Here is a 24,370-nt window from a genome sequence, read left to right on the forward strand (position 1 = left end):
GCTTAACTTTTTGACGCTTTATTCAATCATAGTTTCTTAGTACAATTGAGTCTATGTTATCTGAAGCAATTGTTTGAAAGTCTGAATTCGAATAACGCCAAACTTTAGAACTCCCCAACCACTAATCCATAACTAGTATTTGCTGCAAAAATATCCTCCAAACGGAGATGGAGCAGCGGTCCCACAGCGACCATTCAAAGGTGTCTCACCCGGTACCGCTAAAAGACATGATCGATCGGGCCACCAGCCCGGCCCGGGATTAGAGGAGTGTGTTTTGCCTCTTAAGCGAGTAAAGTGTGAGGAAAACGCATTGTTTTTATGCTATAATTTTCATCCCCTATTGGTAAACCCGAACAGGAGGGGAGGAATTTGTGTTTCTTTTCCCCCTCAATTGCATCACCTTCCCACAGCACGCTGCTGTGCCTTCCCGCATCGATTTGAAGTGGAGTAGAAAATCTAAGCAAAAACCGAAGCGTAGGAAAACATTGCTTCACGATCGTCGGTACCGGTTGGCGCCATTCGATCGCAGCGAAAGGCACGATCGCTGCGATCGAATCGGTAGTTGTTTTTGATGCTTTACAATATCACTCTTGTTGTAAAAACAGACGAATTGAGTGGATGCTGTTTTTATTTGTTTGATGAAGTCCATTTGCATGATGAGTAAACTTTCGGCGGACGCTTTTTTGATGATGATGATGATGGTCACGGATTCACTTCCTCCAATTGTCGTAACAGTGGAAAGTGGTAGTATTTTATTTTACTGGCCCAAAGCAGCACCATCTTTTAGAACCATCCCTAATTGGGAAGTACATTTTCTATCCACTCGAACCGAACCGAGTAGTGGACGCAAACAAAAACAGACAATAAAGAAAATACATCATTGTTGCTTTGTGTTTATCGCTAGTGTGATGAATATGTTGACAGCCACAAGAATGGAGCCATCATGGTAGGAAGTTTGTAGCCATCCTTTTCCACCAGGCACCACCGCTCGGTTTTTTCTTCTGCGCCATCGCCACTAGCCTTAAAGTTTAGCTGCTGCGTCAGCATGAGTTGCGGTGGTAAAAATGAAGCGGTTTTTATTTGCGGGCCATTGTTTTTTTGTTTTTCACTGTGGGGGGTATACATTCATTTGAATTTTGGTTACAGCGTTGAAACATAGAAAATATGCAAAATGAGATAGTGTTTTGTTGGTCGTCATTCTCGTGCACCGCTTCTATTCTGGTCTGGTTTACTACTTGTACCAGTAGTGACGATGGATGGACGTTCCACACAGTCGAGAGAAAATTTCGTGCTTTGTTTTGGACTTTCCCGGAACTGAAAAGTGAATGAAAATGTAGGGAAGGAGAGTGGGTGGTTAGTAGTGTGTGAGACAGAGAGAGCGAGAGCGGTGGTGGTGTTACTGTAAATTCCGTTCTTCTTGTGGGCTGAATGGTTTAGGAATGGAAATTGAGCTTATTTCGAGCTCGGTGGTAAAGTTGAATGATACTAGGGGAGAAATGTACTGAGGGGCAGGAGTTTGGGTTACACAAAGGCGGTGAGAGATGGATGTGGGGACCCTGAGAAGACAATGAAAAACCGCAACACAGCCAAAACAACCCTGCCCTGCCTTTCTCGCTGACCAAAGCGCTGCACTATCCAGCTCTGTTTGTTGGTGTGTGTGTGTATGTGTGGACCTCTGTAGAACGGAGTCGAAGGTTTTAGTCTGCACGGTCTGCAAAGGCTTTCGGAAAGGGAGTTGTTTGGAGATCTCGTGTCGCTCACTGTCGGTGGAGCACGCTTATTGGGGTGGGTTGAAAATTAAGGAAGAAGTAAAGGTAAAAATGGCAATAATGGGAAGGCCAGGAACACTCACACACATACACACACTTTTAGGTTCTGCTCTTGCTCTCTATCTCTCTCTCCGAAGTGTCCGAACGACTGATCCACCACACAAGAGTGAACGATGTAACAAAAAGGCACCGTGTGTCTCTGTCCCTGCTTCATCCCTTAGTCCGGTGCATGGGAAGATGTGTGGTGTGGCGCAGAAACGCACGGAGGGTCATTCTTCACGGTCCACTTCATACCACCATCATCGTGATGATCATCAGCAGAATGTGGAGTAGGGACACCTATTCTGCCCTACGAAAAATAACAGGCTCAGGGGGGGGGGGGGGGGGGAGGCTCTTTCTTCTGACACAACTCTCAACCAAACCGTGGCTTCTCGTTCAAAGTTCAGTTGCCTGTGGAGGTCTCTTAGGCTCCACCACTCACACGAAGCAATCACCGATCGTGGCACACATGCAAGCGTGTGTGTGTGTGCAGTTTGGTGTGAGGGAGGCCACCCTTGTTTAGTGGCTGTAGCTTCTAGTGCACACCGGAGAGTGTGCACCGAACGTACTGAGCCGCCGCTGGGCGATCGTTTGTTGCGAATGGTAAAATGGCTCTCCACTGACCACAGCATCCAATAAGTTTTACATGAACGAGCGAATGAGCGAGATGCCGCAACGATATGCTGCCATCTCGTTTTCATCGATGCAGTTTTCCCATGGTGCATTGGCTTCTAAAAGTGCAAACTTCCCTTTCAAACGGCGGTCAGCACATTGGTTCAAAGCGTATGCAATGATGAAGCAGCCGCTGAACACTGAACCTCTCTTATTATCGACCAACAGACACAGACGCTTTTAAGCATGTCCAGAACACATGTCCCCCTTCCCCTTGTGAACGTTTGTGTTCTGGACCGGTTTACCAATCGATAAGTGCATGTATCGGGCGAGAGTCAATACACTCCGCGCCGTTTATTTAGATTAGGTTTACAGCTAAAATGGTTAACAATTTCTTTTGCTAGACCGATGGGGAGTAGTGGTTTTATTGTCTCGTCCTTTCTGCTAGTCAAACACACTGCTCGGCGGGGGCGTGTTGTTGGTGGGGTTCTTTTGCTAAGCAGACCACAACCAGACGCTCCGTAACATCGCAACCAACGGAAGCAACAGTGTAAGAATGGTTGACTGTGGTGCAAAACACATTTAAAATCCGTGAACGAAAGTGAAGTGAAACCGTGAGAGTGCGGCTGTGTAGATACTTGAGCGTACTTCCTCTGTGCTTCATCGAACCGTAACGCTAACCGGGCAAATCCGGAGTAGGTTTTTTGGCGAGGGCTTTCCCTTTACGGACGTACTAAACAGCAGGAGAAGAAGCCTCTCACAGGAACAACAATTTGTGATTGTCTGTGAAAGACACACATAGACACACACTCATGGTCTGGCAAAGAATTATACCACAAGAAATGTAGAATAAAAGACGTCCGCTCCGGGAAGATACAGAGCGTGTGAGAGAGACTTGATAGGCACGGTAAGCGACGAACACCAACCTACCTTCCACCACGCCAACTGGCTCTGGGAAGGTGATCCGGATTCACGCGGCGTCACACCACATGTTCGGGGGGGGGGGGGGGGGGGGGGAGAGAGACGATAACAACCACCCAGCTGGATTCCGGTTTCCTAGAGGCTTTGTGTTTGTGTGGGGTTTTATCGTTTAAGTGTGTGCTGTATCAGTATTTGTTCCTCACAGTGAACAAGAACAAATCCATCGATAGAAGTTCTGCACAGTTTGAAGGAAAAGCGGCACTGTTAGAGACCTGTTAACTCTTGCAAAGATGAGCTTCCACTACAAATCTAAATTTATTTTTTTTAAACGAGAATTATCATACCAGCAGCATCAGGTGTGGGTAGAATCGTTTTTATTCGATTTTTCTCCACTACCCTCGTGTACACGAAAGCGGCGAGAAAAGCTTGCTACAGAAGATTGGAAAACTGTAGCTAGTGGATAGAGGGAAAACCAATCAACCTTTCTGTTACTTCCTTTTTTTTTTTTGTTGTAGCCAGTTGATTGCCAGAAGAGGAGAAAAATCGCTAACCGTCCAAGTAAAAGGCGGGCGGAAAAACGGACGCTGTGCTTTTCCATTACATTGGTATTGTGAGGCGCGTAGCCATAGGATGTTGATTAGCTTGTCGTTCGTTTGATATGACTTTTTAGTGGCTTTATTATAACTGTGTGTGCCATTGTGCCGCGCCTCACTCATCGTACAGAGTGGCCACAGAAACTTTGTAACATTGTGTCGGGAGGTTTTTTTTTCTCTCTCAAAGATTGCAGTTGTAGCAGGAAAAAAGCTATTTTGATATGAATATTTATCTATAGAGGCGCATGAAGCGGTGTGTGGTAGGGTTGTACGTGTAGTGAGCTATTTGCTAGGATTTATATCCTACTTCGACTACTACTACTGCACGTCTTTTTCCCTGCTGGTAAGAAGGGAGTGGCCGCCATGTTTGCGATTATATGTGGTGCTGTGCAGACTGTGTATGCTGTGCTTGTTTGTCCCATACAACAGTGCAGCATCCCGCCAGGTTTTTACCGCCGCACCGGGTGGTGGTGGTGGCTGTTAGAGTTAAAATTGTGTCTCGACGTCATAAACAAATTGGTCCGATTCGTGCTTGGAGTGTGGGCAAACCCGGGGTTGCGAACGGTTTCGTGGCAGCCCTTTCTCTTTGGTTGCTTATGTTGCCGGCGCTCGTTTAGCTGGCCAAAGAAGTGATTTTACACTTTGGAATATATTTTAGCTAGTTTTATGCAACATCAGCGTACCACCCCCTCGTAGCACACACACACACTAATACATACATTCAGACAAGTCGGTACAGAAGAAAATGAAACGAATTACACCGTTTTCTCTTCTCCATTTTGTGTTCTTCAGTGTGACCATTCGGTGCGGTAGAAGAACTACTTTTGCAGAGCATAACCACTCCATGGCAAGGTTTCTGCGAACTCACCCATCTCGACAAGATGATGGTGATGATGGGCGTGGATGGTATAATTTTCTTTCTCACGTCACACAACGGTCTTCTGTCCAGGGTCACCCCCCCCCCCCCCCCCCCGCACCCCCGACACAACCCGATGATTTGTGGTGCGGATTGCCTTTTACCTATCGTTCAAGCTTAACGCACTATTGGGACGTAGTTGGGCAAATTCACGCACCACGGACAAAGGAAAGTAACTTCAGCACTGTTTGAGTGTTACTTCTGCCTAATCCAGATAGACAAAGTTTCGGATGCTGCGGTGGAGAAATTTGCATAAAATGTAAATGTATCCTTCCCATCATCGGTAATGAACGGTCTCAAGGGGGGTAAATTGTTCGGCAAGATTTAAGGCCCTTTACGGCGCACAAAAGGGCACACAATTGATTGATTTCTGTGTCGCTGCTGTTTTTGAAGGCTTTATCCCGTCTCCGGAGCCTTGAAAAGATTAATGTTTTGTGTGTCATCCAGATTAAAGTGATTTGATTTGCCCGATAGAGGATTACGCTTTGTTTTGCCGCAAGAGTGTGTTTTTAGATTCATTCCGGTATCCGGCTTCCAAGGTCCGGACCGGTTGTGTCTATGTTTTTCGTTTGCAGTTCATTAGCAAAGTATGTTAAAATTTAGCAACTTTACACATTAACGGCACCGATGTTGGCCAGGGGTGTTTTACACTAACTGTGTCCATGGAAGGTGACAAAAACGGAAAACAAAGTTAGAGCTTAACCACACGAGCTACACGATCTCATCTTATCGATAATCATGCCACGATTTACTATACACACACACACAGAGTAGGTGGTTCCGAGCAACTACAAAACAAGCAACTCAGGTGCCTCAGGATGACTTGTTCGGTGCGCTCGGTAACCGCATTGATAATGAACGCACGAACACATCACATCCAATCTAGGCGTGTGTTGTTTCACCGTATCTACGAGCGATCGAATTACTACCAAGCCACTTATCCCCATTCTTCGCGATCAGGGGGGATCGGAGCGATCGGAATGAGATGACATTCCAAGGGGTGACTTTTAGTTTTTTAACTTCGGATAGTAACCGTCGTAATAGTTTGCTACTTCCAGCTGGAATTAAATATAAAACTCAAGCGAAAGAAAATACTAAACCACCACTACCAATCGCTAGGAATATTAGCTTCTTGTGCATTACGGCCCTGGTGCCCTGGTCTGGGGAACCATTACTGCCTGCCACCTTCATGCCACTTTCCGGCGATTTCTTCTGCACACGTCTTAATTACATAAAATAGCGTCCGGATGGTTCGTACGCTTGCAGGAAAAAATAGAAGAAATATGCTTGTCACGTCGCACAGTCACTTCTCGTACACTGCACGTGGAAATCTGTGATTATCTTTCCCCGTTCCTTTTCGTCGCTTCCCTATCGTGTCACCGTGTTGCGTGTGGGTCGTTGTCGCTAGTGATTGCAATCATATTTTTCTATGTGCCTGCGCATATCCGTTCCGTTTCGATGTTAATGTTCGGTTGTAAGTCATGAAGCAATCGTGTGAATGTTATTTGTAGATCTTAAATTTTAAACTCGACTTGTTTTGTGCTGTAAAACATTAAATAAAAATATCTTAATAATAAAAAAAATAATCTTGGGTTGCAATTCCGACCAAATATTTATTGTCTCTGACAGAAATATTAGTACATTGTAAACCAACGTACACTAGCAATAAAATAAAAAAAGGTTGATCCCGCCAGCTCGGCACCATTATATGAAGCCTTCCACATCCCCAACGTGTGACGAAATGGGGCTTTTGTCTTCTTTCACATTTTATTCCAATCGCGCGCGCAATGGCAACCACCATCCATTCGGCATCATCGGCTGAGAAGGCAATTATTAATGGCGATTCTATGAACCACCACCACCGACAACCAGTGGTAAAAGGCAGCTGCAAATGCAAGCGAAAAAAAAAACGCTTATATTGAGCAGAATGGTGAGAAGACGGTCCCGGCGCGGTTTCGGTTTGATCGATTGAAAAATAAAAATGCTTTGATATTGCTTCACGCTGTTTTTTTTCGCGGTGGTGTGCTGGTCGCTTTTCGATCTCTCTCGCTCTCGCTCTGTTTCTCGTGCGATAACTGACGATCGGCGATCAACATTTGCTGCTTGCTAGAGCTGTTGTAAGCGGGTGATCAATTTCGTGCCGGACAAACCATAGGACGGCAGAAGAACAGTGCTGCAGCAGCAGCAGCAACGGATGGATGTTGAACTCGTGAACCCGGTTGGCCGTTTGGTGGGTTCCTCTCTGCGACGTGTTCTTTATAAGAAATGCTTAAGGCGGCGCTTTTTTTTTCTTGGCTTGCTTCACCCCTTTTCTGCTTGATGTTGCGTCGCCCGGGCGTTTGCGTCGAAACGCCCGTAAGTTGTTGTTTTGTTGTGTTGCCATGGGAACGAACCGTGCAAGACGAGCGACCATGTAAAGATGATTCTTTTTAATGTATATTGGTAAAGTATTCGTTTGTTCTTCCTTCCTTTGCCTTTGTGTACCTTTTTGGTGCGAGTGTCCATGTCAGTGAGGACATTGGCGGGGTATTCGTATATAATTATCCTTGTGCAAAAATAAATACAAATATCATTCTTTGTTTACGCTTGTACAGTGACGGACAGTAGGCTAAGAATCGCTTTTATTTCCGATTTTCAAACAGCTGATTTTCATACCTTCACTAGGTATAAGCTTAAGAAAATGTGGAAGAATGTGTGTCAGAATGTTAAATTTTATGTTTGGTTAAATGCTTTGAACGTGTTGCCAAAATACCAAGTCGATTCGTTTAAAATTTGCTTGACAATCCCTCCCTTTTATGTTATGTACAATCGTGCAAAAATAAATGTAAATTTCTTCCTTTGTTTCCACTGGTATGTAGACTGATTTTAAAAAATAATAAGAAACTGTAAAAAAATTAAAAATAAGAAAATAAATAAGTAAATAAAAATCAGCCAAGCATGCTCGGGACAAAGAAAAAAAAAACAGGGCGGAAATGGCTTGAAAAACTTTGACAAAATCGTAAACTAAAAAAACAATATGTTAATTTATACCTCCTATAAAGCTTATTATAGCTATTTCTTGAAGGCCTTAGTATGATTTGTTTTTCGATTTTATCTGCTTTGAATCGATCTTCATGCGATCAGTTGCATAAAGGCTAAATTTTGCGCCTTAAACCAGGCAATTAGCACAGCAGTGAGCAAGGGTTCACAAGCAGAAGATTAGAAGCGGATAAAATCTTAAGCCAAAAGCCAACCACGACTCGACTATAGAAGGCAATGAAAAATATAATTTTCAAGTAACATTCAATCATTAAACGTTCTTTGTTAAATGCGTGATCAAATTAGTGGTTTAGATTAATATGTGTCACTTTAAAAAAACAAACAAAAAAAAAGCTATTTAGCAACGTATAATTGCCCCTTAAAATATACTAAACATGACTTATTGACAGCTCTTAGAACTGGTTGTAAGTCACATGCTCAAATTCCAAATTGATACGCTCTCGTGTTATGACGGCTTTGAATTGGATTCTGTTGTGCTGTATGTCAAAAGTCCACACCGTAGAGCAGACCCCGGACTCTAAATTGCTGCCTCACATTGATACGTACGTCACGTTCTTTGTTCCATGCCTTGTGTGACACTCAACGTTTGCGCGGTCCGTTACACACAATGTTGATGCCGGATTGATCATCGCAGCATCACCATGCCCTTCAACCGGTTCAAGCGTGAAGCGGGTCCCCCTTTCTGTGACAACCCCCCCCCCCCCCCTTAGAGAGGGGTGTGTGTGTGCGTGTATTTGTACGCGTATCAATTAAAAAGCCCGCCGTTAATGTTAATGTTTGCACCGCCGTGTGTGTCATTTCTCAACCCGCCGGCACACAATGAACGGTTGCGCACAGGACGCAATTTAATGTTTAACATTTGCAGCAATTTCGTAGCGGTTTTTTTATTTTATTTTTGAAGTGAAGAAAATTTGACTTTTCAAGACATTTTGGTGCTGGGTCTGATGACACAATCGAAACGTTGCGGAAACAAATAGTGTAACAAATGTGTTCGTGTGCACGCCATACCACAGATGTCGAGCTTTTTTGTCGGGTGTTAATGAAGCAACATTAGTAGTACGCTTATATTTCCAACCAAACTCCACCACAACCCAAGGCCGGCTCGAATGTGTGGCTGGGGTACGCTTTTGGGATCGGTTGAGTTCCCCTTCGAAATGCTCGTCGCTAAAATTCGTAGCACAGGGCGTACGTCAGCTGTCTGTTGTTGATGCAGTTTTTTTTTTGTTGGGGGGATAAAAAAGGTCAACCAACATTGGAAAATTGGAACCAATTTCGGATGTCGTTTTTTTTTTTCGTCGGTGCTATTAAGCTGGTTAACAGTGGAGACTACGGGATTCGATTGTTTAGAAAACCGAACTCGATTTTAGAGCGGAAATGGGGAAATGAAATAAAAACAACATCCAACACCCCACGACAGCATTCACTCGGCCACTCACCACCTAACCCATGAACCCGAGGTGTGTAAGCAAATAATTAAAACTCACAGCTTGTAACGCACGGAGGCGAATATTCTCTCGCAGAAGGACATCCATATTCTTCGACAAGGATCGAAAAGTTTACGTATGCCGGGGTAGGTGTGTTTGTACTCGGAAGACCCTTTCGGGTGACTTTCCAAATAGACTTTAGCAACAAGCGGTGAAGCTCTTCTTTTGAAGATTGTTTATCTTTAGTTGAAGGTGTGTGTCTGTGTGTGTGTGCTGTTACGGTTCGGTGAGTGACGATATACTGTCTCACAAAGAAGGATCTGGCGTGCTGGTGTTGGAAAAACTTTTGCCAACAGAAGTCAAATATTAAAGCCAGCGGTGGTACTCGCTAACGGAGAGAAGTTGGTATTTTACTGCGTAGAAAAATCTTTAAAATAACTTCTCAATAAATTCCCCTTGTAAAACGGATCCGTGCCATCCTTCTATGAGTGTTTTGATGCAATATGAAAAGCTTGCCACCCTAAACAAGCCAACATATTGCTTTTTGCCCTAATCATAACGAAGCAGCTGGGGAACTGCTTGCTCTATCGAGGCCCCACTTCGTTGTAACCCAGAATTCGTTATTTCTGTTCTGTCTACCAATCGGCAAAAGCCAGCCCAGAGCATCAATCAGTAACCGTTGTTGTTGTTCTCATATGGCATAAGATGGATCCAACCAAACAAAACCAGCTTGTACCTGAGTATTGTTGCAGATTAGAGCTGTGCGTTGTACGCTTTCTTTAGGCGTTTACGCAGAACACAAATAAACCAATCTTACAGATCCGATTCCTGCTCAATATTGCACTTTGTTTTGCTTTGTTTCAATCACCGGGAAATGTTATCTGGAGACATATCGGGCTGCTGCACACGCACACGTTTAGAGTGTACAGGGATGTTTGTTTAACATACGAGTACTGAGGTACTGCTGAGCCGGCATACATGGTAAAGATTGGAAATCACAGGATGCACTTGATTAAACGTAGCCCCATTACTCGGCGAAGGCTCTCGAGGGCCGGTTTCTGGGCGAAGGTTCTGCCGGTTTGGCAAAAACCGACTCGACCATCCGTGTGATCGGTGATGAGCGTACAATTCTTTCGCTTCTTCATTGAAAAGAACTACCGCCCCCCCTCCCCCCTCCTCCGACCCTGTGCGCCCGTGTTGTTTTCCACGTTGGCGAGTTTGTAGTGTTTTTTTTTTACTCGTTTTTGTTTGTCCGCCGCTCGTTGTCTCGGCTTTTCATTTATTTTCCTTCCGACGAAAAGGGACGTCGCGCTATGCTGAGTTTGGCACTCGGCAAACTTTTCATCGGAATGAAAATCTCCCCACAAAAGCATCGCATCGGTGGTTGGGTTTGGGTTTGAAGCTTTTTGATAAAGTTGCACCATATCCGGAGGGTTGGGGCAGGGGTACGCGTAGCGCACCGAAATAAACAATACAAAGAGCCACCATCCTGGTCTCGATTCCGCATTCCGTTTTCCCCTCTTCGCCTCCTCGTCTTGTCCTCCTCTTCACTCTAATATCCAATACTCGTTCAAGCGCTCCTGTGAATTACGATTTTCCCGGGTGGCTTTTTTTCCGCTCGTTGGGGCGCACTTGCTGTTTTTCTCCTGTACCTCTCATTCGTACTCTTTGTGGTGTGCCAGCCAATTGTAGACCGGTTTGAGACTGTGTTGTACAAAATTATACGCGGCATGAGGGGAAAGAAAAATGTTATTTTTATTTTCCCGGGGTTTACAATTTTCCTTTCCAGTCAAAAAATCCCGGCTGACGTCAGTAGCCGGTTGAAAGCGCAGTGAAACGAAATCCTCGACCATTGTTGTCCTCGCGTGGGTTGGGGGAGTCCCCCGGGAAGGGGGAGATGGGCTGGAGAAAAAAATCTCTTAACTCTTTCTTTGTGGTACTGTGCCGACAACATTCGACCAGTGAAATTGTTCTTAGAGCTGCGCTTAAATTCAATGCGAAGGGAGGAGTTTTTGCAGTAATTTTTAGTAACAAAAAATCCTAATTACTGTGCTCTCTAACGTGCGACAGAAGCTCTCTAAATTAAGGCATGCGAAACGGAAACTTGACTTTGACAAATACTCTTGCGTTAGCCTCCAAAACTTTGGAAAAACTGTGTTGGAGAGGTTATTTAGACGGTTGTAGTTCATTTTTCGATGGGCTATAGTGCGATTTTAAGGATAATTTTACTCGATTTGTGATTACACAAGGCTTAATTGAGTATTTATCTGTTAAAAAAACCATAATCTCTACCTAAATTGATGCCTTAAACGTATGACTTTGTATGTAACATATTTTATAAAATGTATTTTTCATCATAAACTTCAAAATGACAGTTAAATTGTTCATCGAGAGCATCCATTTGTAGGATTCTTACACCAATAGGGAACATTCTTCGAACATCCCCGGCCGAATCGACAGCCGTAAGATTGAATGTGTCTATCTGCAAGAAACGGCTGCGGCCCGGGTTCGATATAATTTCCGTTCTACTTTTCCTTCTGCACGATAAAAGAAAATCGCATTATCTGAACAGCAATAGTGGCAGCTTGTTTTGCGTACAGCGTGCTTAACTTCTGCGAACGGCACAACAACAGCAAGCAGCAGGTGCTAGTGGTGAAATTGAAATACACGTGCGCTTCAAAATACGTCTCGTTTGGCGCACCACCTGGCGGCTGCGAGAGACCACAGGTGGTTTAGTGTGGGCTTTATGTCCAGCTGTCTTACACCGTTGCCGGAATGGGAGCAAATGAGGGTATGCGAAGAAATATAAGTATATTTAATCCAGCTGCCAGTATTGCCAGTGCTGCGACTGCTTTTTGGTGAATCCCCCAAACTGTCGAAATATGATGGTTGATGAAGGTTCATACCCAGTACGTTCTACGTACGAGAACGTCGTCGACACTCCTTCTCTTCCATTAATACGAAGGTTTCTTTTAAGGACGCATTAGGATAAGACCTGTCTCTCTCTCTCTGTGTCTGCCATGGCTTAAGACATAAGCAATGAGAAGGGAAAATGTCGACCCAATCTGGACACATCAACCCGCACTGATAGGGGGATGTCTTTTTAAGACGTGTAAAGAAATGGATATAGAACTAGAGGTTGACACCTTTCGCAACACACACACACACAGCATGGGTGTGGTGGACATCGATTGTAGTGGACATTTTCGTTGCTTGTTGCAAGTTGATTTACTTAAAGATGACATCTGCATTATCCCAGGATCAAATCCTAAACAAGGGTAGAAAAAATTGATGTTTCTAACATCCTTCGGGAAGCTCTTCAAGATGTGTTTAGGTGCTTCACGTCACACAGAGAAGAGGAATGTTCTTAGTGAATAAATAAACAAGATTGATTAGATGCATTCATTTAAGAAGCAAGTTAAATTAAAGTTTCCTCCTTGTTTGGCCGCTTTTTTGCTGGAATGAGCTTTCATGCATTATTTATTGAATTACCACACACATCAACATTAAGCGCAGGTGCCGTATTTCTTGAGCAATTTGCACGATTTATTATTGATAGAAAGTAGCGATTTGTTTTCTTTTCTTTTTTCCCCCCTTTTCTTAATGTCTGTTGTTCCTTGCACATACCCATTCTAGTGATGATTAGGCTTGCGGGCGCGACATTAGTACCAGATTCTTTGCTGAAGCTTATCCTGCTGCTGTGTGAGCTGTCGTTCGGTTTCTAGCGCCACAAAGCTGCTGCTACTAATGTAATCATTGCTCGTAAGCTAAGGGGCAGAAAGCTTGTCCCATACGGTAGTACGAACGTTCTAATCGGCAGGTGGGAGCATAACAGCATAACGTTAGACATCAGAAAGCCGACCGAAAAACTTCCTCTATATGTGTAAGGGTGGTTGTGTCCCTCCTGGGCAGACCTATTTATGGTGTCACCTTCATGTGTTGACTTTTTATTGCTACCGGTACGCGCCTTTTGTGTCAGCTCGGCATGCCCGTGCTCCAGTGGAGTCCGGCAGGTGAGATTCTATTTCTATCTTCCTGTGCGTGTGCTGTGTGTGTGTGTAATAAAACGGAAATGCTTGTTGCGCCAGTTAGGACAAAATACGATAATTGAATTCCAATCTGGGAATATTTTTTTCCCTCCCATTTGTGATTACAATTACAAGCTGTGTGTTGCCAACAAAAACGACCACCACCAACCCAAAGATGCCCTTCTGTACTGATAAGCATCCTTCGGACGGGGATTTTGTGGCACAAATTCTAAGAACGTTGGCAGCAAGGCAGCGGATGTATTCAACATTACTTTCTCTCGTTAGTGTCGAATGTGATCACTTTGAACTTGACTTGCGCAGAAAAGGACGCATTGATGCGTAACGGCCCAACTCACCTTTACCTATTTGTGACCGGTGTATCTGTGTGAGTGTGTGTGTGTGTATGTAAAGCTTTCAATTAACGCTTGATCAGTTTCGCACAAAAGGCATTTCCAGAAGGAATGATTCCAATGAAACAAGATGGCCACGAATGGTCGTTTCCGTATCGCGTCACAATATTGATTAGAAGAGCAAACAAAGCAACAAAAAAGAAAAAGGATAAACTTTTTCCAGCTCACCCGAGACACGGTATACGGATCGGTTTCCGATGTTCAGCTTCTTGGAATAATTCTCGCGTTAGCGCTGTTGATCATTAGCCCGAGATGGTTCCGGATGTGACAAAAGTTGCTACGACGAGAGGGGATGAGACATCCCCTGTCCGAATATGCTGATAGCTCTTTAAACGATAGCTTTCAATATGCCATTGTTTTTTTTTTTTTTTTGATGTCATATACGAGCAAGTATAAAAGGGAATTTATTCCACTAGATGGAGACGCCTGGTCGTGCATGCGTTGTACTTAAAAGGGACGAAATACGTCCTAGGATTGTTAGTAAGAGTTTTCGTCCATTGCTTCCATGCCTCCATCATCATATCACGGTAGCAATTAACGCTTAATTAATGCCGTCCAGTCGGCAGCATGGAAACGAGAACCAATTCTCATGATGGTTTTTGTGTCGCTGAGGAAAAATGAAGATTAATTGTTAAAACACCTTTACCCACAATAGTACCTATTGTGGGCATAGGTAGGTTTGGTAGAATTGCATGTGCTTTCTAATGACCATTGCGTGTGTGCTGATTACGGTTGGTTGGAGTGAATTGGTCGTTCAAACCGTTTCAATTGATTCTTATTAGTTTTGCGTGTCGCTTTCGGCAGAACCGTTTGCCATCATCATACATTGAGATGCAGGGCGTGAGTGCGTTGAGTGGAGAATCTAACATACAGCACAAAGCATGCCTTAAGCAGAACGAAATTTAATCCTTTTTTTTAGAGGAAGTGTTTTTTTCCATTTATTTTCTGGGGGTCACCCTTTGTGGTAAAAAGGATTTGTTTTCGTAAAATGGATACTTTATTTCAATCGGTGGCTGTGTTTATAAGCATACGACCAGTAACTGTATACAAGTATTTAAATCTACCTTCTAGTCTGGTTATTTCTGCACCTCTGGCTTGTTCCATCCCTTTTCGTTGTTTTTGCTGCTGCTCATGCTAGTTCCTGTTTCTGCTCCTTTGCTGGTTGCATCGGCGTTTATGTAGTTTCACATCAATTTATTTTATCCTGTTTTTATTTTCACCTACTAACACAATACACAAGCATAACATTAACATTTGATTAATTATTGAATTTGCTCTCAAATCGTTGTGGTGTTTTGTTCTTAGAATAATAGATGGCATGTGGTCTCCGTCTTTTTTCCCCGGTGTGTATGTAAATGTGTTCGTGTGTATGTAGGGGGGGGGGGGGAGGAGCTTGGGAGGAGGTGGTTGTATAGCTCTGCAAATGGAATCGTGAATCGTTATTAGTTTTCCTTTTTTATTTTCTTTTCTTTTTACTCATCCTGTTTTGAGTGCTGGAAAAATCACACACACACACACTTACACTTAGTATAATTACAAATAAACATACTCACACACACACACACGCTGTATATATTTATCCGTCATCAAGTTTGAACTGTGTGCTGAAACTTTCGAACCAATCCATCTTTAGTTGCCACACATTCCCGTATTGCATTCAGCATAAAACTTACAACCCTTGCTCCCCAATCGCTTTCCCCACTTCATCATACTTACACACACACACACACACAACATTGAACCAGTGCCAGTCAGACAAAAAAAAAAACAAATCCCCCACAAGAAGACAAACTTGTAAAACATTGTCCGTTCTTGTTCCTTCTTCTCTTTCTCTCGTTATAGATTGCACGGAGCCACTTTTGGGTAAGTGAGAGGTGTAACAGAAGAAACAATGCGAAAAAATAGAAAGGAAAGACACACACTCACACACGTACAGAGCACATAACTCGGTGCTCATACCGAGTAAGAGCCATCCCCAAAACCTGAAACCTTCCGCTGGCGGCAAGAGACAGACAGACAGAGCTTAGAGTGCGAAAGGAGAAGAAGCAAGGATATCATGATTAGGGAGGAGTTTGGCGTGGTACACGGGGGAGTTGGCATGGGAAGGAATCAGAATCAGAACAAAGTGTTCCACCACATCTCTTCTACCACTGTTTCGATGTTTCTTGTCCGCTTGCTTCATTATGTTGAGACTGCAGTGAGCTGCCCCACTGGCCTCGCATTACATCAGGGACACCTCCCCTCCGCTCCCCCGGCCACTCATCATCATTTGGAGCATCTGAATTATTGTGAAAGTAAGGGATGAAGATCGCAACAAAAAGCTGATGAGCAGCAAAGTCGCTCGTTTACGCTGCTTCCGCTCGGACGCATTAAAACCTCTTGAGAACTAGTTTTTTTTTCCTGTGTGCGTGTGTGTATGTGAGTGGATCCTTTCATCACCATATAGTGGGATGTATCCATGTGGTGAATGTGAAGCACCTTACACATTCAGATGGAGGAAGAGGTGTAAAGAACGCCCATAATTCCCTTTTAACTTTTGTGCTAAAGTCTTGCCTCGTTCAAGATCAAAGGTAGAGGAAAGTACCACAGATATCTGGTCAGATATATTCATGTCGGAAGGGTTTGCAAAGTTGGTGAAATTATATTACACCTTTTTCGCCCCCTTTTAGTGCAGGTAATAGTATTACGAAAGGAAATGTGAATAATTAATACCTGCCCTTGAAGAGTACCAAGTGTGCAGGTTTATTAGCATGTCAATCAGTTTTTTTACTGAAATACATTACATTAACCGTAATATTCAAACGCAACATGACGCCTTGACACATGGCATTTGTATCCAACGCAATTCTTTTTTTTTCGCTAAACATTCCTTTCTAAACCAACCCCCAAGCTTCTTCGATGACGATGATGAAAGATAGCGCGCGCTTTAGCCTCGTTTGGTCTCATCGCGTTGAGTGACAACACACGCTGATGAGATGCTTCACTAAATGTTTATCATTGTGCAGTTTTGAGATCATCTTTTACAACCCCCCCCCCCCCCCGCCTCCTCCACATACACATACACACAAACAAATACACCCGGCAACAGAACAAGATTCTTCTGCTCTGTTGACTGAATCTGTTGAACTTATCAACCTCCACCATCGCTACTCATCTCGACGGGCTCATCTTCCCGGCAGTTAATCGATCGGCTGGATTGTGGTGGCTGTTCACGCCCCCCCCCCCCCCCCCCCCCTTCCCCTCATGGTAACACACTGGTAACGAGGGTACATACCGGATGGGTTAAATCATACGAACAGAATCTTCGAACGGGTATGATGCCGTGTTGTTGGTGCATCATCGCACGCTCTTCCTTTACTGCTGCAAAACCAATTTTGATATCACCAACGAAACGAAGAAGGAACGCCCTCGACTCCAACGTTCCCGATGATGTTGACGATGTTGATGATGAGGAAGAAGAGATGTTCTTAGCCTTCTCCACACAATGGAACCCCTTTGTGGGATGAGCTGCACAACACAAAAGGCCCCTACGAGTGTTCAGGGGCTTTGCGGGGCAACTTCAATCTCAAGGGATGCGTACAGTGGTTCTGTTGACTTCTTGAAACACACTAACCTCCCATCGGACACTCTTCCAAGTGCGCGTAACCTTATCTAATATATAATTCACCGCGGAATGATGTGCAGCACAGCGGAGCCGATGCACAGTTGTGATGCTGCCATAGCAGGAAGTGGTGTACTTTCGACATCAATCGATTAATACATTCAATTTGCAGTGACAGTGTTCGTGTGCGCGCGCCTGGTCGTGACTGTTCTTTTTCCCATTCATTTGATGTCGATCGCCGATGGTTTCTTTCTGTTTGAGAGTTGTTCAGTTTGCAATGGCGCATCCCATGCATCCCGGGTATTGTACGGTTGAAACATCGATTTGTATTTATTGTGCATATGGTTTTTTTCTTCTTCTCCTCTTATAGCACGCTGCTTGATAGTCACTGGCAAATGGTGCGAGTGCAAGCACATGCATATTGAAGATGGCAAAAGCGTTCTAAATGCAAATACATCTCTGCTGAAACAATTAAGCTTTTTCATCAAGCTGTTCTACGTTATTTTGCTACACTCAACATCCAATAAAACATCATAACAGTACCAACGCGGGGACGCACGGTTTCCCATTCTCCCCCCCGGGGTAGAATGATATAGAATGGATCGATTAGTTATATTTATTCATATGCGGGGCGTTATGTTTGTTCCGCCTGTTCATCCTCTGTGCCCGCGTGAGATGAAAGAGCTCAGCGATGTGTCAATCCGGGAGGGCTTGCGGTTGCTGTGTGATCGATCTATTTATCGGCCAATTTTTGGTATTCCTCACGGTAGCTGAGCGCTTCCTTTAGTTCCGGGTTGGGTTCGTACTTTTGATTGAACACCAAAATCTGCAACGGGTGAAAAAACAGAACGAAGCAATTAAAATATTATTCGTTGAACAAAAGTTAGCTTTTAGAATGGTGACGAGTGGAAAAAACTAAAAGAATTTTGTGGCGTCATCGATTAGAAGAATTTGATTACGAACACACTATGCAAGGGGAATGATGCAACAGCCATTTGCGTAACATATTTTCCCCCGAGGCGCTCGCCGACGTGATCCTTCGCGTTTTTGACAGTGCCATTACATCAGCACAAAATGTCAAACCGAGTGCGGCCACTATGCGAGTCCTTTTTTTGGGCGAGCGCTTTACGACCACACAAAAAGCCATACAAATAATAAAAATATCTTCACCCCACAGTGCGGAAGCCTTTCGGGGGACGTTACACGTTTGCTTGACGTTACAACGATAGCAATAAAAGTCCGTCCGTTTGGCGGGCACACGACTGACAAGAACGCAATAACGTGCCGCCCACCCACGGTCCCAATGTGTATCCTGGTGATCCAATTGTCAACGGAAAATCGGCTCAACGATGTGATGATGCTTCGATACGCAAAACGCAAGGACGGTGCTGGTGGTTGTTTTCCCCCGATATAGATGCCGATATTGGGGGCCGTGCGTATCGAAATCGGATTTGTGCGATTTCAGAACACTCAGGTCAGTGATATGTAGTGCTGCAGGGGTTGAAAATACGTTGTGTGTGAGTTTGTGCGTTGGGCACAGCCGTTTTCTCTTTTTTCCTTTGCAATCAATAACGTGTGACCCGGGGCAGCACGAAATTATGATGATCGCGATTCTTGGAAAGGCAGCAGCAGCTTTGTAGCCATCAAAATGCAAAAGTCAGCCCCGGGGCGGGGGTGTGTTGCGGGTACCGCCGCAACACTACTATCTGCAGCATGGGCAAGTTTGTTTATCGAGCTAAAACAAATAAATAAATTTTGATCGCTCGAGCACAAGTGAAGGCCCGCCCCGTCGATGGCGGAATTTGAGGGGGAAGATGGGGATGAAATACAAACTATGATGTACAGTGTGTACCAACAACTGACATGACAACGGAAAGCATTCGCCACCCATCAATACGATACGGGTTTCCTTTTATTTGATCTAGTTCCAAATCGACCGAAACAGGTCATGCTGATAGTGCAGACGGCACGTGAGTGTATAAAGCGCATATTAACATACCAATAAAAGGAGGTCCGGAGGTCCTCTCAACCAAGAGCATAGCAAACATGAGTATGTAGCTACAAAACGAGGCTACTAAAGGATGCAAATCACACGACATAAAATGTCTTTAAAAATCCAGCCAACCCAGGCTCACACTTTTTTACGAGCTGTTTAATAGTTTGTTAGTCCCACGCAACAAAAAAACCGATCATGCTCGGTTATTTCCAATTGAACTTAAAATTACGTAGTACATTATCCCGTCCTTTTTGAAGGATTTCTGCTTATCCTTTCCTTCCCAGGATCAACGGTCCTTTTTGTAACAGTGGCACCGGTCACTGTCTGTCGCTAATCATTAAAAGCATTTCCACATGAAAAGTTTTTCAACATGAAAATACAAAGAAAGAACGACAAATAAACCGACCAGTCACTGTGATCGATAATTCGCGGTTTTATCATCATAAAACCAACGTCCTTTTTATATTGCGTCCACAGTACATAGAACGCGATTCGTGTGTGTGGGTGATCTGGCGGGTTGGCGTGTCACGGAAAGGAGGAGCTGTTTCCTGCTTCGGTGGGGTGGTTCTTTTTATGAGATTAAAACTTATTAGCCAAGAACCTGGCTTATTCTCGTCGAAAGTAGAGGACTCCTCTTGTGTCCATTGTTGTAGAAAGGAAGTTCTGTTCCTCTGTTCCGGGCGGGGCTTTCTTTTTTGTTCCCCTGGGAGAGAGAGAGAGAGAGAGAGAGAGAGAGAGAGAGAGCGAAGCGGCCCGTTGCGTCGTGACGAAAACTTACAAGTGTGTACCTGTGTTCCGTGTACTGTTCTTCACTTTGCTAAATGGTGAAGAAACCTCACAAAAAGCGCCCGACAAAATGGTGGATGAGGTGAGTGTGTTCTATCCAATAACTAGCGGTGCTGATTGGGTAACTTAATTCCAGAAGGTCGTGCTGGCATCGCTGAGCTAAGATACCTTTCGGGCAAGTTTCACTTCCTTGGCGCGGCGGTAAGAACCGATGAAGGTTCCGCTTTAAATTGGATTATTATTTCCATATATACATACAAAGCGCACAGGCGGCACAGAAACGGACGTCGATAGTGGAACCTTATCCCTTTTGGTTGTGCCAGCGTATAGCGTTGGGCGATGGTAGGATGTAAGAGAATATACTCGCTCTGTATATCTCGTCGATCCATTCCCGAGGATGTCGTGCAATGGCAGGGAAACCTAACAAACCATAAGCAATCCGGGTCGTCGTCGATGGTTGGTTGATTTTACAGGTGGATGTGAAATGAGTTGTCGTTCTTTTATTTTTGCTAGTGTGGCCTTCGGCTTTAACGCTGTGCGGCCCGAGTTCTCGTCATTGTCAGCCGTGCTCTACAGAACGCCACGTGAGGTAGATGGATGGATGGACCGATGCATGGTGCAGACATAGTAGAAAAGGGGATGTGAGTGAGTGTAAGCGAAAATTTAATTACCGGTGCAATGGGCTCCCCGGTGACGGAATTGAAAATAGGGGAAACCGTACGAGGAACGTGGACGTGTGAACGTGAGGAATGGAAAGTTTTTCCAAAGTGCACCGTGTGGTAGGATGATTTTATCCTCAAGCATAAACGCCTACAGCCTACGCTTTGGTTAACTAGTGTTCCTGTTCCTGGTAGAAGGGCTGTCGTTGTGGGCTCTCCTTTCCAGTTCTTTCCTCACTGTCGGGTTACATTACCTTTAGCCTCCCATTTCCTGTATGGTTGCACGGTGGGATTCGTTGCTCGAGTGCAGTTGGCAAGCTTCCATTAGCCGATTACCGTTCGACTATAAGCGGAGGTGGTAAAGACCCTACAAGTTCTAGGCCGTTCTTATAGCCACACGTCGCCGTCGTCGAGCTAAAGCACATTCGTCTACTGTGTGTGTGTGTGCGTGCGTGTGTACGTGTAAATATTGTAGGCTCTATAAAAAGGAAGAATGTATCTTTTCGTAAGGTTTCCCCTGGAGCTCTATAAATACAACGCAGAGTCACCACGCTCTACTGCCCTGTCACATGTGCTTGAAGTAAACTTTTATACCTTCAACTGAAAGACGACTTGTCTGAATCGTTTGGCACTACACTGGCAAGCGCATCGTACTTTGTCGCGAAACAAACGTCAGACTTCTTTAAAGATTTCCACAACGTTGTTGCCACGTCATCTCATTTGCTTGGGTTGTACACGATTGAAGTCGACAGAATTAATGTCTATCAAAAACGACCTCTTCTCGTACCGGATTGGGGACACGCTACATCGGTGATGGGAAAGCACCATTCTCCATTCGGCTGACAGGATGTTCCGTGGATCTGATGAGCGGACAAAGAAGCTCACACATCATATTCCATACTGTCCGTTACGTCCAGGATGTTGGGCGTATAAAGTTACCATTTCCGGTGCGCCAGACTATTCTCGGACGCCCTGGCGAGCGACATGGCAATATGTATGGATTCTTCCAATTGATTAATCGTATCGGTTTACGCTGATTAATCACTGGGAACTGGGCTTCGCGACGGACCTGTGGGTTACCATATGAGGCTCACACGTTCTCTGAGGTACTGTGCTGCTAGACCACCACATCCGACAGGCTTCCGACAGCCGATAGCTTGAATTCCCATCCACCAATAACTGACAGTGGTTTCCGGTTACGTGGAACATTAAAGCTGCATGTTGGAAGGCTTTTCATGGGAAATCATTTCTACTCTTTAATGGATGCTACATAAAATAGGACTCTCACTCCAAAAAATTACATGATGTGACGGATAAAAGGGAAGCTTTTTGAATGCTTAGAAAGTAGCTTTCACAGCGCCTATTCCTTGAAAGCCAATAAGCACAATTCGGGGAAACTTTTTTACAGTCTGTTCCGGTTGAAACAATAAGCCAGAGAATGCTAGTCAGAGAAGTCAACGCCATCAAAAGGCAACGTATTGTTGTGCTGTGGTAAGGAATGAAAAATCTGTTCCTTCCAATCAATTTGATACGCTCCATTACATCCAGAACTGGTTTCGTGCGTGTCCCAAAACCGTACGGGACCTGTGCGAGGGTCTGCACACCGCCAAAACTGTCACGGACAGCATATAGTCATAAGCATCGAAGGATTGTTTTTGACTGCGTTTTTTTTCCTACTGCTCTTTCCATCCCTCGAGTGCCGCCTGTTAAGGTGTTTGATGCTGTGCGTACTATAAGGAAGAAAGGATCTGTGCCTACGTCAATCGTGAGGGAAGTTAAATAGCCGTATTCGGTGAAATATTTCATCATTTGGTGTTTTACGGTTAGGTGCACAGTGAAATGAAAAACAACACCGGTCCGCTTATTTCTAGACGACCCAAAATGACTAGAACAACTGTATATTGCAACTAGCAGCGGGAAGGAGCAAGCACAGGACACGTCAGTCAAATCAGAAACAACATCATTTGTAGAAAATTGACTGTGAAACGAACTGAGAAAACAACTCCCTCGACGAAGGAGAAATCTTTAAACCAAGCAAGGTTGCCATCTTGCATTCTGAATGTTCTCTCGCTTCTGCTAAGGATACTGCTGCGGGATTTCGATGTGAGAGTAAACTTCCAACACCATACATTTTCCACCTTCCCGATTCTTGATCTGTGTTCCATTTCAAGACGTTCACATTACGATAAGCCACTGAAAGAATTCCGTTCCGACTCTCCCGAGCGACCGAATCGTCCCAATCCGAAAGGATCGACGACATCGTGGAACACGGTAGCACAAATGGAATTCCACTTCACCACTAGCATCGTAAACTTTCTTCTTTTTTCTGCAGAACATCATCATCAGTTTCTCGCATTCCCTTCTTAATCCTGTGTACTCTCTGTAGATTCAATTTCTTTCTTGCTAATATTACCTTCAATTCAGCCACTTTGCCGAATTGTTCAGATTGAAAATTTTCTCTAGTCTATTATTCCACGCTGGAATGCAGGATGTCTACAAAATGGGCAAGTATTTAAGTTTAAAGTCTTATCTATCCACCCTGTACGCTTTGCAAGGAAAAGAAGGCCACCAGCCAGCCTGTCCGCATGTTCGCGTACGTGTGTTTGTCCATTTTCGAGGAGGAATTTGGCTTCTCTCTGCCAAATTATAAAGAGGTTCGATCCGCCAAAGCAACGAATCATTTAAAAACAGGTTTCCCAAACAGTCTCAGGTCTCGCTACAACAGACGTGCAAGACGTTTTTTCAAGTGCAACCATAAATCATGAGGTAACAGAGTGTGGAGCAGGTTGCAGAAGGACGACGACGTTCTATACGACGGATTCTATTTGATGGTCCCGGGATTCTACCCTTCTACCACGTCCCGAGGGCGTCACGCACGGGTAGAGTTCGACGCGAGTTTGTAGCTGAGATAAATTTATATATGAAATGATTTCTAAGGTTCTCTTGTGTACCGCCGCCGAGAATCGGTAGGTGTCCGTCCGGTAGGTGTGCTGCCAGCCGCCAAAGTTCGACGAACGTTGACGATGACAACGGTGATATAACTACCCGGCCATCAGTCTGCGGGATTATCCGTCCGTTTTTCTGGCTGTGGTCCTATTGGCTCCCGGGTCTCTCGAGCAGACACACGAAGGTGGCATGTCTCCTGTCAACTTGGCAGTGATTCAAAAAGCATATACCCGGTCCCGTCATGACCTCAACCGTATCTCTGCTTGCGGTATGTTTGCTGCCCCGTTTTCAAGCAAAAAAAAAAGCAAATATTGTCGAGTAATATCTAAATGGATGTTTCGTTTGTTGATTGCGGTGCTGCTTTACTTCGTCCTCGCTGTTGGCAGTGTCGGGTCGAACTATATTTTCTGCACAGATTTCGCTACGGTCCATCAGTGGGGTTAGCGTTATAGATAGATTCCTGCCACTAAGAAGTAAGCGGAGTGCACGCGCGCCCAGGTAGTATTAGGTGTCTCTATTTTTGAACGCTTTTTCTTACCGAGCCGAACCGAACTGTGCAGCTAAAATCAATTCGTATAATTTTTTTCGATTTGATGGATTTAACTTTTTCTTATTTTTCACCCCCGAAAAA

At 44.4% G+C, this 24,370-nt stretch overlaps 4 protein-coding genes across 6 annotated transcripts in view; 2 read left to right on the plus strand and 2 right to left on the minus strand.

Moving 5' to 3' along the window:
- LOC126558879 (uncharacterized) overlaps nucleotides 1–24,370 on the minus strand; it is a 553,494-nt gene that overhangs the window by 421,788 nt on the left and 107,336 nt on the right. The gene's annotated exons all lie outside the window — the stretch shown is intronic.
- The window catches only part of LOC126558878 (uncharacterized), a 521,842-nt gene that overhangs the window by 376,289 nt on the left and 121,183 nt on the right, over nucleotides 1–24,370 (plus strand). The gene's annotated exons all lie outside the window — the stretch shown is intronic.
- LOC126557570 (RNA-binding protein Musashi homolog Rbp6) overlaps nucleotides 1–24,370 on the plus strand; it is a 236,002-nt gene that overhangs the window by 9,499 nt on the left and 202,133 nt on the right. For 2 of the 3 annotated variants that reach the window (XM_050213382.1, XM_050213381.1), the window contains exon 2: nucleotides 15,594–15,614. The exons of the other annotated variant lie outside the window; for it this stretch is intronic. In XM_050213382.1, coding sequence (XP_050069339.1) covers nucleotides 15,594–15,614 — 21 coding nt within the window. The remainder of the gene's footprint in view (nucleotides 1–15,593; nucleotides 15,615–24,370) is intronic. 3 annotated transcript variants of the gene reach the window in all.
- Nucleotides 18,086–24,370, minus strand: part of LOC126559885 (uncharacterized) — a 47,054-nt gene continuing 40,769 nt past the window's right edge. The window contains exon 5 of the mRNA XM_050216060.1: nucleotides 18,086–18,178. Coding sequence (XP_050072017.1) covers nucleotides 18,086–18,178 — 93 coding nt within the window. The remainder of the gene's footprint in view (nucleotides 18,179–24,370) is intronic.

The sequence above is a fragment of the Anopheles maculipalpis genome, chromosome 2RL (assembly GCF_943734695.1).
Source record: "Anopheles maculipalpis chromosome 2RL, idAnoMacuDA_375_x, whole genome shotgun sequence".
Classification (NCBI taxonomy): Eukaryota; Metazoa; Arthropoda; class Insecta; order Diptera; family Culicidae; genus Anopheles; species Anopheles maculipalpis.